This window comes from Panthera leo, chromosome F3 (assembly GCF_018350215.1).
Source record: "Panthera leo isolate Ple1 chromosome F3, P.leo_Ple1_pat1.1, whole genome shotgun sequence".
NCBI classification, from domain to species: Eukaryota; Metazoa; Chordata; class Mammalia; order Carnivora; family Felidae; genus Panthera; species Panthera leo.
In genome coordinates this window covers 26,696,617-26,712,647 of record NC_056696.1, presented here as the reverse complement: position 1 = coordinate 26,712,647, position 16,031 = coordinate 26,696,617, and the positions used below count along the sequence as shown (strand labels likewise).

Here is a 16,031-nt window from a genome sequence, read left to right as displayed (position 1 = left end):
CAAGTAGTGGGACTTCTGTGAACACAACAAAAGGACTAAAGCAAAAGTGACACCACTGTTCTTAGCCAGAGAGGTCTCGCATAAGACTAAGGAGGGGGTGAGGCTCATGATGATCCATTTCTCAGCATCTCCCATATTTGAGCTAGACCTAAAAGAAGGTCAGATGGTTGTTCCCTCATACGCAACAGCACAAAATATATCTGAGTTAAGTCTTGAATGGCTGAGATTTACACCCTAAGACCTACTACTGGGAACAACTCAAAGGGATCCTAGCAGCCTGCCTAATCCTAGGGACACCCAAAGGCCATGTTTCCATCCTGGATATTTATGCAGGTAGCCAGAGGTCCACTGAGCAGAAGATGTCATAAGATCTTCCTAAAGTGACTGTCATTTGTGGCAGGTGGACTCCTACTATAAACAGTCAGTGACACATCCCATGAACATATCCAGTTAGATACACTGGACTGTCTGCTTGTTTCAGGGGGGCTAACTTTCTGACTTGGAGATGTTGAGACTAAAGCCTAGCATGGAAATTCAGCCAAGTGGCAGTCTCCTGCAGTCAGGCAGTCTGGCTGCCTTTGGACTGCCAGCTGCCTTCTCAACAGTGCCTGCCATCTGGAGCCACTGCACACATCTCCCATGCTTGCTGTGTCAGCAGCCTTTTGCCAAAGCATCTCTGAAATGTCTCTTCTTTATGCTCCTCTCTCTTGCATGCACTTCTTAATTTTGTTCATCTCCTAACTGTATTACTGGAGAGATTTTTGTTCTCCCAAAATACAATAGAATGTCAAGTATCACAAAGCGTGAGACTTGGTTGAGAAGTAGTGAGTTCTCCTTTAATGAAGATATTTCAGGAGAAATACCATGATGGCGTCAGAGCTGTGCTGTAAGCAGAATCCCTATGGAAATTTACGATCAGCTTGATGATGTCTATTAAGTCCCTTCTAACTCTCAAATATTTGATTCTAGAATTTAAATGTTCTTGAACAGCCAAATGAAACTTAAATTTTTGTCCATGATTAAAATAGCTCTTACCTCCTTTCATCTTCAGTCAAAATAAACTAGAATAACACCATCTCTAGTAGTAAACTATTAGCATTATTGCTGATAATGATGATAATGCTATTTACCAATACTTGAATTCCTGGGTGTGCCAAACACTCTCCAAAATGTTCTAACCCCATTCTTCCTCCCTGTCTGCAGGCACACGCACAATACGTGACTAACGTATTTGAAAGTGATGTGAAAATGTTTATGGGTGGGTTTCATTGTCTCCATTGACGCTTAACATGGTTAAGTAACTTATAACATACTGAAGGTCCCAGTAAGTGGGAGAGCTGAGTTTAATTAAATCTCAGCTCTGTCTGCTGTACAACCCATATTCTTAGTGTACTACATGTTCTCTCTCCTCCCACCAACAAGCAAATACAAGTATTTATTTGACCTGTTGGTGGGAGGTGGGAGCTGTTCAGTCATGAAATTGTGTGCAATGTCTAATATCTTATTGCCCTTAGACTTCTTCCCCCAAAATAGGAGCACTGTTTCCATTACACAGGGACACAAATGGCTTTCCCACTGTGATTTGCCTTTAGAGAGCCATCCTCCTCCTGGTGCATGATAGAAACCCCACACTGTGCACAATGCAGATACGTAGCTTGTGGCTAAAGAAATTGTATCTGGTATAGTCACAACAAAGTAGAGGGATCCATCCAAACAGAAAGACATAAAGGCAGGAGACCAGTATTGGAAAAATAAATAGGAACAGGATGAATCTGTGAGAAGAACCATTATTCTGAACTTTCACAGTCATCTTGGAAGAAGAGAATTTTGCAGAGGAATCTGAAGAGGGAAGGAAGGAGTAACTTGCTGGGTATGGGAAACAGTCCAGGGGCACAGATCATTAGGAGGTGAGGCTTTCCGCCTCAGCTCCTCCACTGACCAGCTCTACAAACTTGGTCAAGTCACCGAACCTCTCTGGGCCTTAACACCCTCACCGGAACCATAGACAAGTTGGATAGATGTCTTCACAGGTCATTTTATGTTCTAAAGTTCTGTGATTCCGAGTGAAAGTAGATTTAAGCTTGTACTTCTGTTAAGCGTTCTGGTGGGTCTCAGTATCTCTTCTTTTTCTTTCATGCCCTTTTGGTGTAGGAAATTTGGTCTGGGACAAGGACTAAGTGAAAAGCTAAAAAATAAAAAATGAATAAATAAATAGAAGGTGGGATTTTAAAAACTGCCTTCACAATAAATATGTATTTATACATTTTTGGCTTGATAACTATAGTCGATTCAAAACAGCTTCAGTTTCTTTGACTGTTACCCACACACCTCATGCAGAATCACAGCATGCCCTCCCACTAGTTGATAACTGGATAAGGTGTTTGAGAAAATCATAGTGAGGACAATTAATGGTGGTTTCAGGACTGTCAGAGGTAGAAAAAAACATTGTAAGTTGTGTGGATGTGATGTGATAAATTGCAGATGTTGGGCCAAGAGAGTGAAAAGGAGAGAAGGTGATGTGAACACAGGCATAAGGATGTATGACAGTTTCCTCCTGGGGTGCCTGGAACTAAATGTGGTTGTTGGGGATTTTTTCAGTTCTACTGTCTGTCTGTTTGTGGGCCCTCCACCCTCTTATCTTCCTCCTTCCTTTCTTCCCCTGTGCTGCCTACCTTGCCACTTCCGTTCTCCCTGAGAGACAAGTAGTATTTGGGTTTTGAAAAACAGTGTGGAGAACAAATCCCCAAAGCAGGTGTCAGTGGGAGTTACTTGAGTAAAATAGCTGGGGGCAGAGATCGTTCCTCAACTGCACATTCTAAAAACTGTTCGGGGGAAAAATGTGTTCCATTTAGCATATATTAGATAAACTGAAGTATGTTAAATATAGTCTGGAAGGTGTCTCAAAGGGCTGGAAAAGTGACCTGTAAGCCTTCAGTTGTACCATCATTGACTTGTAGGAATAGATCCTGATACCTGAAACATGGTTGGGAGGAAAGTCCATGTGGAAGGGTACCCCTCTCATCCGAAGAGACTTAGGGTCTCAGAGTTCAACATTATTCACTGTCTGTGGATAAAGATCTCTGAGTTTTCCCTTCTTTTTTATCTTTCATGTGAATTTGCATGGTGACCACATTCTGGGCTCAAAGACCGAAAGCGGATTAGCAAATTCATTCTATAGCCAGGTCTGCCCATTCTTTCTCCTTTTCTAAGTATCCAGTTGTCCTGACTTTCTTCATCCTATTAGTCTGGACTTTGCTTTGTGTGCATTCGTTGTCATGGACTCTAGATTATAGATGTTTTGACTTTCTGAAATTGGACTCTCTGGATGGAAACATATCCAAGGAAGATAGAGGTGCCCCTCTGTGACCCAAACCGCTTGCAAATTCCAGGGCAGCACCTGCCCAAGCTGTCAATCACATGTTCTACAAATACACATATTCCAATCATTACTACCTGAGACAGAAAGACAGGGGTAGCTCCTTCCCTGCACTTCTGTTATGGGGTATGTCTTTGATAGACTGCTTGAGTACCATGGTGACAGGTACCATGGAAATAAAAAGACCAAATTAGGTGTGGGAGGAACTATGTACAGGCAGAATGACTTCAAAAAGATCTTGCCTTCTATGGTCTTTGGTCCTCTCTGCTGCAGAAGAATATAATTACTTGTTCATGTCAGGCCAGGAGCATGGGATCCATCAGCCTATTTGGGTTTGAGTTGTCTGCTTCAGGATTGGGCCATTGGGAAAGGCCATGCATATAGATTTGCCAACCCCATTAGATGAGGTGCATCTAATATTCATATGCAGGACACATCACACAGCTCAAGTCATGCTCTTTGTTTTTTGTTTTTCTCTTCAAGGTATTTGGAAACATAAAATTAGATGAGGAGAGTCACATCAACCGACACAACAACTTCCGGAGTTTCTTCGGGTCCCTCATGTTACTCTTCAGGTATCTGGATGCAAAACTCTTATACCGCGGCTCTCTTGTCAAGGGAGACAGAGTTACTCTGCCTCCTCCTCCTATTTGTCTCCTTGTTCTGCGTGTTCTGATCCTATCAGGATGTACAGTAGACTAGAGGCAGGGGTGGGGAGGTCCAGTGCCTCTGAAAAAATGCTCTGATGACAAGAGAAAGTTTCCTTGACATCTTAGACTCAGCAGTTAGTTTGTAAATTGCAAGTTCAGAACACGCATGCCAGGACTCTGAGTAGGGAAGGTGGGGACAGTTTCCTGCGGACCAAATTCCATTTAAGGGCCGAAACCCTGGATGGCCAGGTTTATGTGGCCCTAGAGAGTCCCATCACTATCTCTACCACTGTCAGCAGAGACTCCTGAAAAGACAGAGAAGCAGTGGGTGAGGTGACAGAGCCCAAGAGAGATCTCCTGGGCCCTCTTCTCTGGATAGAAAGTACTGGAGGGACACTAACTGGTCACAAAAGGAACCTGCAGAGAAGAGAAAGGGGTGGGTGAGTTGGGGAAGAGGGCCAAGGAGAGGATGAGACACGCAGACCTGATACTACTAACCAAAATCTCTTTTGGGCTCAGGAGTGCCACAGGTGAGGCCTGGCAGGAGATAATGCTGTCGTGCCTCGGGGAGAAAGGCTGTGAGCCCGACACCACTGCGCCATCAGGGCAGAATGAGAATGAGCGCTGTGGCACCGATCTGGCCTATGTTTACTTTGTCTCCTTCATCTTCTTCTGCTCCTTCTTGGTGAGCAAACCCTGTGCTCTTGGCTTGAGATGTGGCCTACTCTACCCTATCCCGCCCCATCCTCCAAGAAACTCTTATTTATTTTGAAAGAGAGAGAGAGCAGGGAGGAGCAGAGAGAGAGAGGAGAGAGAGAGAATCCCAAGCAGGCTCCACACCATCAAGTACAGAGCCCGATGCGTGGCTTGAACTCATGAACCATGAGATCATGACCTGAGCCGAGATCAAGAGTCGCATGATCAACCAACCGAGCCACCCAGGTCCCCTCCCAAGGAACTTTTAAAGGCCAGGATCCTTAGCCGACTCCTGGGTGGGTGACTTCCCATGGCTGACACTGGACAGTTCTTGCTGCTTCTAGGGAAGGATTACTGTGAGAAGGAACAACAAGTGGAGTGGAGTTTAGGGAATAGAGTATTGAGCTTCATGTTGAATCTGTTGTGACCTGGAGTAAATCTGTCTTCTCTATACTTCAGGTATAGTATCTTACAGGGAGGACTAAGAATATCTTATCTCTCTTTTGGAGACTTTCAAAAGAGAAAAGGTACCTTGGAAATACAAAGTGGTAGCATTAATAAGGTAGAGTGATGACAATATATGATGTAATAGATGTGATCTCTCTTCTGTCATTTTGTTTGATGACAGTTGGCCAGCTTGAGAGGCATGAAAGGAAATGGACTATTTTGGGCATTAGTAAATACTAAGTGATATAGGTGAAGCATACCCACTTTGAAAATGGTGAGAAGCCCTAGATGGCCTTCTTAATTCTTTTTGGGAGAAAGCATGAGTTAGCACACCAGCATCCAGACATCCCTGCCCTGCACAGTCATGGACAAGGTGCTACCAGATAGGTTAAAGGGTCGGTCTGATGTTTCTGGCCACCCTGACACCCCTCAGCTTGGCTTTGCTGCTAATGTCACTCGCTGAACAAGTCTAAAACTAAGGCAATACCACTGAAAAGTGGTTAATTTCACAGCCGTGCAGCAAGTGAATTATCTCATGGCCAAGCGTTTCTACTTCCCTAAAGTGATCATGAGGAGATCTGCCACATGTCTAGCTCTCTGGTGTGGAAAAGCAGCTTGCAGGCAGACTTTGGAGGGTGGTCAGCAGGTTAACGTAGCAGAGAGTGAGCCAGCTAGAGACTTGGGTAGCCTGCCTTGTGTCTTGGCTTTGTTGCTGTTCTAGAATGGGCAAGACACTTTCCCTTTTGTAGCTTCTGTAAATGGGAGGGAAAATGAGTCGATATAAGGGTATTATTTTCATGGTGAGCGGGGATTTGTTTGAATACACTCTCTTCTTGGGGGTGTGAAAGGTTTTCAATGAAAAAGAACACAAAACAGTGTCTTAGAGGCCCTGGGGAGAAACTGTGAGTGGGTTATAGTCGCTCTGTCGGCTGGAGTCCAAGGGAGAAAGGCATACGGGGATATGAGTGCTTGTTGACGGGGCTGCTGTGGGGGTGATACGGAGCAGGTAGAAGGGCATGTGGACATCTCAGCTTTATCCTACATGGTGTAAGTGTTTAATAATAAATATTAAAAGAAACCAAGATATAACTGGAAAATTAATTAGAGACTATAAAGGTACTCAGAATTTTGAGATGGAGGGTGCTGCATAATTCACATTAATGTTATTTTTAAAGAGGCTATATTCAGGATGAGATGATCTGCTTTCAAATCTCAGCCCTGCATGAGACCGACTTTGTGACCTGGGGCAAGTCACACAGCTTCTTAATTCAAACCAACCACTCTAGACTTACTGATCTGCTGTGATGAGCCAGGCTGTGTGCTTGGAGGTGAGAATACAAATGTGTCCTTGGAGGCACATGTGCCCTCGAAGGGCTGATGATAATTAAGCCTGCCTCACAAGGTGAGAGGAGCATTAAAGCAAATAATAGGTGTGAGTGTGCACACCACGCTATAAAAGACTATACAAATATGAAGCGAAGATAATACTGTTTTATTAACATTAATAATAAGTACCTTGAAAGGAGTGTAAAACAAACGTGTGGCTATGTGGAAACCCCTTTAGAACCCAGGCAGTGATTGAATATATGTATTCACGGCGGCTCCAATCTCAGTGACAGAAAGAAAGGCCCAGCCCATGATTAGGTTCAGGTTTCATGAGACAGAGCTCCCCGAATAACAGTGATTTAACCAAAAGAGATGTTTGTTTCTCTTGCACACCAGTGAAGTCTGGAGGAAGGCAGTACAGGCTTGTTTCAGTCGTTCCACAGAGTGGTGAGCACCCCAGACATCACCTCCAGGGGCTACACGGCTAGGCATCTGCTTGTATTCTAGGCAGTGGGACAGAGGAAAACAGAGGAAGGCAAGCAGGAATGAGAGTGGTTGTTAGGAAATAGCCAGCAGTCTGTCTGTATTGCGGAGAAGACTCCAACCACGTCCTGTCTCCAGACTTTCTCCTTATCTTATATGCCGTCTGCATATCTGGCACCTCCATCCACCTGGCCATTTTGCCTGGGAATCAACAGAGATCCAATCCTCTTGTCCCCTCAGGCAGTTCTGTCTCTCAAGCAGGACTGTTTCACTCGTGAAAGACAGGACACGAGGCTACATCTGGCCTAAGCAAAAAGGGATTTTACAGGCATATGTAAATGAAGAGTCTTGGGGCAAGGAGAGGCATTAGCAGGCTTGATCTGGCCCTCAGATGACATCACCAGGACCAAGTTTCTTTATTTATGGATCTCTTCCTCCAGGCTCCTCCTTGTGAGCTCTTTTCCAAACACCCCCAGCCTCTGGCTCCAAGATGGCTGTAGCAGCAGCTCTAGACCCCAGTCCTCACACATTCAAGACTCACAGGGAAGAACAAGTCTATTGCCCAGAAGGTTCAATACCATTTTATTGGCCTTGATTGGATCACCAATCACTGTGGCCCAGGAAAATGGGGTTCAGTGGCTGATTGAGACCTGGGTCATAGGTGGTACCCCACTGAACCATATTAACTGGGTATAGGCGGCTGGGGGGATGCAGGGGGGGTGGTCCTCAAGAGACCAGATGTATAGTAAATGAGTTCTAGGCAGCCAAGAAACAATAAAACAGTGCTATTCAGGTGGTCTAGTTCTGTCAATACCATGTCCTTCGATTCTCCTATCTATACTACTCTCCTGCTACTGCCTTGGTTCAGAAGCACCACAAAACTCTCCCCTGCTTCCAGGGGCTCCTTCTGGATAAAATATATCTAGGTCTTTATCCTAGTTCAAAACCCTTTAGTGGATTCTGTTGCCTACTGCAAAATTGAGACCGGAAATGGGAGAAATATAGCCCGTGGATCATATCCGGCTTGCCACCTCTTTCTGTATGGCCCATGAGCTAGTGGTTTTTACATTCTTAAATGGTTAAGGAAAAAATAAAAGATGGATAATATTTCATGAACTGGAAATGATACGAAATTCACATTCATACCCCTTTCTGGTCCCATTGTAACCTGTCTGTGTATGCTTCTTAAAATGGCTCATAAAAAATTTTACACCATTTGTGTGTTCCTCATACATCACAGTCTGTGCTAAATACTAAGTCTTTAAGAATATTCAAGGAACAGGTGAAGGTCTGCTCTGTTTTAAGCAATGTGCTAGGCATAGGAATGTATCTCTGGACAAAACTTTCTTACTTCCCATCCTTAGCACCTGGATCTCTGCAGCACAGTGGGTGCACAATAAATGCTGTGCAAATGTTGTGCAAATAAGTGAGACAACGGGGTCTTGGAAGCCACTTCAGGGCGTGAACGGCTTCCAGGTCTTCACACAGTAAGCCACGCAGTCAGCTCTAAGGCATCTTACCAGTTCTTCTGTTGGCTCCTTTTGTGGAGCAGGGTTGGGGGTGGGGGAGGCTAGAAGGGAGGATTGGTGTCAGGCCTTGACTTCGAGAATGTTGTCGCTCTTACTGCTCCCTCTGCTGCAATAACAAATTAATTGAACAGATAATGAAGTGACTCTTTTTGTGGGGTTCTTTCCAAATATAAAGTGGCATGGAAGAGTGAAATAATACACAGTGAAATGTGTGGAAATTCTGATGAAAACATGTGGCATTCAACAAGATGAATAGGGCTTTAGTTAGGAACTTCAGCCTCACACACTTTTGAATTCTTTATTGGCCTTGAAACCTGTTTTACTGTGTTAGGTTTGTTTGCACTACTTAACTCTTCTTCTCCCCCATGCCCTCCAGATGCTCAACCTGTTTGTGGCCGTCATCATGGACAACTTTGAGTACCTGACTCGGGACTCATCCATCCTAGGGCCTCACCACTTGGACGAGTTTGTCCGCGTCTGGGCAGAATATGACAGAGCTGCATGGTGCGTAGGCCTCTCGACCATCCCAGTGGGGCCCATATCAAGGGCCTGTGGGGTTCCCAAGGAAGGGGTTGGAACCAGAGCCACCTAAAGGTCTGCCTGTTACAGAAGGAGAGGAGATTCCTCTCAGTCCTGGCCTGGGGAAGAGCTCAGGCCCTCAGATTGGCTCTGGTATCCAGCCAGCCAACAAAAACATAGCTTCTTTATCTTCCTTTTCCCTCTCATTCCTTCTGACAGGCCTTCCTTTTCTTTGCCAATCTCATCACACAGTCTGCACCTCAGAGTGCTTGGTTTCAATCACCAGAGGGGCTTCCAGTAATCTTTTTCTTTTTCTTCCCTACCAGTGGTTAGTGGACTCCTTTGAGTCATTGGGGCGGGGAGAGGGGTGGGTTGACAGGGGTCTTCTGGGCCAGAACATCTGGCCATCACAGTAAGTGACATTAGCATTTTATCTCACTCATCCCTCTCGAAAGACATGGTTTGAGATTGACTAAAATTATGTAGAAAACTGAGCAGGCTGTTCTTCCAACTGATCCCCTAAACACTTAAGGATTTTTATATACAGAATTGAATTAAATGGCAGGAATTTGCATGAATAACCTCCCCCGATTTCTTTCACCGTCCAGTATTTCTCAGATGATGTGCCTCCTGGGCTTCCGAGCAGGGGTTGGCAAACTTCAGCTTCAAGGCTAAACATGGTCCACTGCCTGTTTGTGTGAGTAAAGCTTATTAGAACACAGCCATCCACTCATTTATGTATAGTCTGTGGCAGCTTTCACACCATAAGGAAGAGTTGTGTAGTTGTGACAAAGACAGTGTGACCCTCAAAATACAAAGCATTACCTGATCCTTTACCAAATAAGTTTGCCGATCCCTGCTTTAGAGGACAGAAACAGCATTTTGGCCCCTCACGGTTGAGGACAGGGTGACTATTCTATAAGCACTTCCTTCACAGGAACTTTTCTGTCCCATGTCATTTTAGTTCTAGGATCTTATCTCACCAATCTACCCATTCTGGTCCCCCTCTGAAAATACTACAAGAAATGCCATCCTTCACAGGAATGGCCCACGTTGCTTCCACCTGGAGCCCCTTCATAATCTGAGACTCATCCTAAAATCTTCCCTCCTGTGAGGCTGTTGAACTTGGGTCAAATGTCAGAAGAGTGAATCAGAATTCCTCTTCCCCTCAGTAATTATTAATGACTTAGGGCACAGAGTTCCCTAAATCCATTCCTATTACGATGGCTGAGCAACAGCTTTTCCTCTCAGGATCTACTTTCTGGTAGATGGGCTGCTTAGAAAGCCATGGGTGCTGTGCTAGAGGGAATGTAGCCAGGGCTTGCATCAAATCAGCCCTGTGGCCTTGGACAAGTCACTTAACTACTCTGAGCTTCCTCATCTGTAAATGGTGTTGATACCTGCCTGCTTTGAAGGGTGGTAGTAGGGATGATGTGAAATCATGTATGTAACTGTTGCTATAACTGACAATAACTATACAGGAAAACAACCAGAAACTATGGAAAATTGGTTTGGAAAGCATGGATGGCCATGGGATTGGGAGCCTGAGAAGGGATGTCTTCACTCAACCTGAGAGGAGAACTGCTAGCAGAGAAGTTCATTGCTCACCTGGCCTCACTCAGGTGTCTTTAGCTCTCTGAAACCACAGCTTCCTGTGCTTTCATATTATCTTGGGACCCAAATACTATGTGCATTAAATGTGTTCCTCCCGACTCATTCTGGCTGCTGGGAAGAAATGATTCCATGAGGACTAAAACAAACAAACAAAAAAACAAAAAAAAAACCGTGAGACTCAGATATAGGAGCTGTGAGAGAGCAAAAATAGAATGGAGAATCTCTTCTGCTTTGAAATTCACAGCGTCATGTTCTGGTTAGAGTTTCATTGGCCTTCTTTTTGGGATACAGGGGAAAGAACTAACAGGGATAACGTGAGCCAATGTGTTCAAAAAGAAGACTCATACAGGATGCAGGGAACACCAGCCTATAGGCAGTACCAACCCACCCGCATCCCAATCTCAGTAAGAAACAAAGAGCAAATGGTGAAATGAACTTCCTCTCAAGAATCAAGAGACTTGAAGTACCGATGAGCTGTTATTTAGAAAAAGAGGAGGAATTAACACCAAAATCAAAAAAAGGCTGGAAAGAGTAAAGCTGGGGCAAAGCCTCACGTGGCTGCTGGCAAGGACTGGATGCTCAGAGGTGAACATGTGTGTTTATAATTTCCAGTGGAAACCGTGGTCCATACTGGGATGTTGCTTCCTTGTTCTGGTCTCTGAAAGAGCAGATGCTGTAGTTGCTGAAAAGGAATCAGTTGTTGATTCTGTCCTTCTCACGGAAAGCCAGGACTCTCTAGCAGGCCCTTGTGAAAGAAGGTTGGCGAGATAGGTCACCTTGTTCCTGGAATTCTGGCTGGATCTGACCAGGCTGCCTGTGGGCTGGCCGGCAGGAGCAGAGCCGGAGGGAGAGTGTCCACGGCTCCCTCCCAGGCTGCTCTCCCAGCACAGATCCAGGCGGGCTCCCACCGAGGGAGCAGAGCTCGCCCAAGCTGAACTCGGGAACAATATGCCACCAAGAGAAGCAAAGCCCTATGCAAATTCCCTTGTGCCAACTGAGCTCCTTGCTAATTAGCCTAATGGGAAATTTGTCTCTCACAGTCTGCGGAAAGATGCTGACTTCCCACTGCCCCTGACAAGCGGGTCTGAGTAACTGACTGTAATCAATGTCTGCGAAAAGCAAACAGTTGGGCAGTCCACTTCACGGCAGCCTGGCATCTGCTCTTGACAGCTGTCAGAGGCATTTGTGTGAACTCTCAGGCTGTGCTCTTCAAGGCCTGGCTCGAGCCAGAGTCCATTTTCTGCATCTGACAAAGTGTGGGCCAGATAGGTGTCTCGGGGTGCTCTTGGTCATGCAGCAGCCCCTCTGGGCACTGGACGGGTTCTGATTTCCTTAGAAAATTGGGGGCAGTGCAGTTCAGCAAGGTGATGGTTCTCTGAGGCTCACTGCTCTCAGTCTCTCCTGGTTGGGTTTTACCAGGCCGGAGGGAAAAAGCTGCTCTCCCTCTTCCAGCCCTCAACATCATGGCTAAACTGTCCTGTCTTCCCCACCCTTCTCTGAGTGTCCTATTAACCCACCTGTGCTTCCTTTACAGCGGCAGGATCCCGTATAAGGATATGTACAAATTAGTGCGGGTGATCTCGCCGCCTCTGGGCCTGGGAGAGAACTGCCCCTACAGGGTGGCTTGCAAGGTTTGCCTCCCAGTCCCCAGCCATGACCGGCGGTGGGGTGCCACTTCGAACCCACCTCTCCGTTCTGCTCCACCACCGCTGCGCCACATGAGGGAACCTTCATGTTGCTTTCCTTTGAGTTTAAAGAGGTCCAAACACTCCCAGAACCAGCAGCTGTTACAGAAGGAAGAAGGGCACATTTTGGGGGGAAGACAGAAAAAAGGACTTGATATGGAAGGCCGATTTGACCTCTCTCACTTTTCTGCACATGCACACACTCAGTCATGTGTACGCACACACAAACACACACACACACACACACACACACACACACACACACACACTGTCTCTCTCCCTCTCCCCACTCCATCTTAATCTGTAGATTTCACCAGAAGGACCTCCCGTCCTCCAGAGAATGCAGACGTCTTCACTGGAGAACAGAGAACCTCCTTTTGGTGAAAAGCAGCAGCATCCTCCCATGTGCAATTTAGCAAAATGTGATTCTAGTTGTCCCTACCTCCGCCCATTCTCCAGCCCCTGGATAGTTTGGTCAGAAAGGACTGTAAAAACCTGAGGACAGAAAGGAGGGGAGAAACCATAATGAATCAGGGCAGGAGGTGAGAGTGGTAAGCGAGGGTAGACTTGGGGTGTGTAGAAGAATGCAGTAGCTCAGGGGGTCTGCGAAGGTCTCTGCAGGGCAGCGGAGGCTCCCGAGCAGATTTCTTGCCTTAGGGGTCTTATGTGTAGCGTTGAGGGGATCGAGGGGGCCTGTCATAACTGCGACATCACTGCTTGTTTGTGAGACCAAGGACATTGCTCAGGGGCACATAGGACCCCCTCTTCAACTCTGCCAGACCCTGGGAACTGGAACAGGAGCGGCTCTGCCAAGCCACCGTCCGAGGCCAAACCCGCTAGCTAAGGAAGCATCTCCTGGTGCCGCAGGAGAGAAGGGTGGGCTCTCTGGGCGTAGCTCGGTCCGGCAGCTGGCAGAAGACTTAGGCCCAGGAAGATGCCAGCCGGGGCAATGGGAAGGAGCTGGCGTGGGGTGGTGACACAGTGATTCCTGTACTCAGGAGGCCAAACAGCTGCCTCTGCTGAGACTCTTTAAACTCCGCCCCGGTGAAACCTGCAGCCGCATGTGGGGAGAGCCGGGAGGGCAGCATGGCATGCAAGATGCTCTTCCTCCTCCTGGTTTGGTTTCTTCTGTCCCCAGCATGCCATTGCCCTGGGGCATGCCCGGAGTAGAGAGCACTCTTCCCCGCAGAGCCAGGTGGAAGCAACCGGCCGGCTCCGAAAAGCAGCGCGCCACTTTCAGTGCAAGTTGCCGCCTCCTTTCGCACACACACCACAGAGGGAGATACACGATGTTCCGCCTGTGGGTTCAGAGGAGGAGAAGGGCCTGACATGCAGGTCGGGGCCCCGCCCCAGCTGGGGCCAGAAATCCTAACCCGTGGCTGGAGCACCGTCTATCCGTTTTATACCGCTCGCACACAGCCCTGGGAATTGAAAACAGGCTTGTGTTGTATGGAGGATGGCTAGAGTGAGTAGCGAAGTAGGTAACAATCGACCACGAGGAGAAAACGCGTCCCCATGACTACGCAGCAGAGTCACGGGGACCAGAGGCTGCCACCAACGTTCCCGGGTCTGTGTGGGGCGTGATATAAATCCGCACCAGGATGGAGTCCCGTGTACGATTTGCCTCGATTAACAGGTTTCCTATTCTTTTTCTGTTTGTCCATTTTGTTTTGTTTCTCTTCTCCTGTTCTCTGTATTATTTTGTTTGTTTTGTTTTGGCTCTCTGGGAATGCCTGTTCTCCTTTCCTCCTGGTCTGCATCCTTCTCCTCACTTCCTTCCCTGCCCTGCCCACCCACCCCGTCTCCACTTACCACCCCTCCATGAGCAGTGGCCGCATCCATTACACTGAGATGTATGAAATGCTGACTCTCATGTCACCACCGCTAGGCCTCGGCAAGAGATGTCCCTCCAAAGTGGCATATAAGGTAGACCACCCCTTCCTTTGTTCTGGGCTAGAGACCAACAGGAGGGAGGCCAGAACATGGGGAGGAAGCTGGGCCGGGGAGGCGGAGGAGGGAACCAAGGGGAAAAGGAATGATGAGGTCAAAGGGCAAGGAAGGTTCCTGGAAGTATGGAGTCCCGAAACAATATGAGGAATGATTGGCAAGAGTCTTCACCGTGGGGCTTGTTATGTGTTCTTCTGCGTGTCTCCAAGCGTGTGGCTTCTTGTGAGCAGATGACTAGAAAGGAAGTGTTAAGTAGCGTGTTTGCTCAGAGGAGGCAGAGTGGTGGCCTGCAGGATAGCATATATGGGCAAGAAGGAAGCGAACAGCAAAACTGCTATCAGAGCCTAGAAAAAACCTCCAATCAGATAAGCTGAGGAAATGATGCAGAAATTTGTCTAAACATGGTTCATTTTTAGGAGAGGGGCAAACCCTTAATGCATGTCTTCTTCTTTGATAGAGGAAGGAACTGTGGCATGGTTCCTTCTAGGTATTAGAAAAAAAGAAGAACGCGACTTCTAGGATACATGATGAAGGATCCAGGCCCCTTCCCCCACCAGCCCAGCTGCCCGGTTCTCTTGTCAGTACAAGGGAAAAGGTGACATTGGGCACAAGTTGCACTCAGCATTAGATTTGCATTATTGGCATGACTGATTTGGGGGCTGGCCCTGGAGTTATGGGTGGATTCCCCATGGCTTGCTCAGAGCAGCAGCATACATTGGAAGTCACCCGCCATTAGGGTACTCAGAGCTTTGGGGCCTGATTTTTTTTCCTCCACCCATTAGTAATAGTTACTGTTTGGTGTTTAGACTGACCCAGAACTCTGGAGCTCTTTCATCTAGGAATATACCACAGCAATGTGGCCACTTCTCTAGAAGCTTAAGGAAGTGGGAGAGAGATGGAACTCAGATACAAACAAGAAACTGACTTTACACTCTAAGACATCATGTCTGTAGAATCACATTAGGCCAGATGTTCCACTGGAGCATTAGAGATCCTGCCTTGGGAAGAGACATGTCCCTCCCTGCTAGGCTGGTGGTTCTGCCAGAGGACCTGCTGCTGCTGCTGCCTCCAACTTGTACAGCTCCAGAGAGCATCTCCTTGGAACAGGGCCCTTGAGGGCCCAGTACATGGCTCTTCATGTGCAGCTTATGGGCTGGCATCCTTTTTGCTCATGATGGCCACATCCCAAAGTACCAGGTGGTAGAATGTGGCCTTGAGTTTTTTGAATGTCGGGGATGAAGCTTGGCGGGTTGAAGGGGCGTGGGGACTGGAGGAAAAGTTAAAGGATTCCAAAAGCAATATACTCTCTGGAAAGTGGATTTGGCCATTTCAGTTTGATCCCTTCTTTTGGGTGAGGGGAACAAGGCCTGCCCACTCTGCTCCTGCCTTGGTCACCCTTCTCTCATTCTCTCTCCTCTGCTGTTCCCAGCTTTCTTCCCCTGTACCCTGTTTGCACTCTCCTCCTTTTCCATCCTGCTCCACCTCATCCACCTTTGGATAAGTTGGACTTATGCATGTTCAATCACGTGCTGGCAAATTTCACCTTTTAAAGACTCAAAAAGGGGGGCATCAGGATGCATATTTCAACAGATAAGCAAAGCAAAATCTCTCCCATCACTACCTTTCCATGTGAGTTTTGGGGGTATCCATGGGACAAGGGGAAAGAGAGAGCAGCCTTGCATCAGGGAATGGAGCCACCTCCCAGAGCTGACTCCTTTCTCTGAGCCATTTCTTTTAGAAATCACTTTCCATCCCTATT

General features: G+C 47.0%; 1 protein-coding gene across 1 annotated transcript in view; it reads left to right on the top strand.

Moving 5' to 3' along the window:
• Nucleotides 1–16,031, top strand: part of CACNA1E (calcium voltage-gated channel subunit alpha1 E) — a 382,346-nt gene that overhangs the window by 347,936 nt on the left and 18,379 nt on the right. The window contains exons 37-40 of the mRNA XM_042925223.1: nt 3,860–3,951; nt 4,546–4,711; nt 8,884–9,011; nt 14,155–14,251. Coding sequence (XP_042781157.1) covers nt 3,860–3,951; nt 4,546–4,711; nt 8,884–9,011; nt 14,155–14,251 — 483 coding nt within the window. The remainder of the gene's footprint in view (nt 1–3,859; nt 3,952–4,545; nt 4,712–8,883; nt 9,012–14,154; nt 14,252–16,031) is intronic.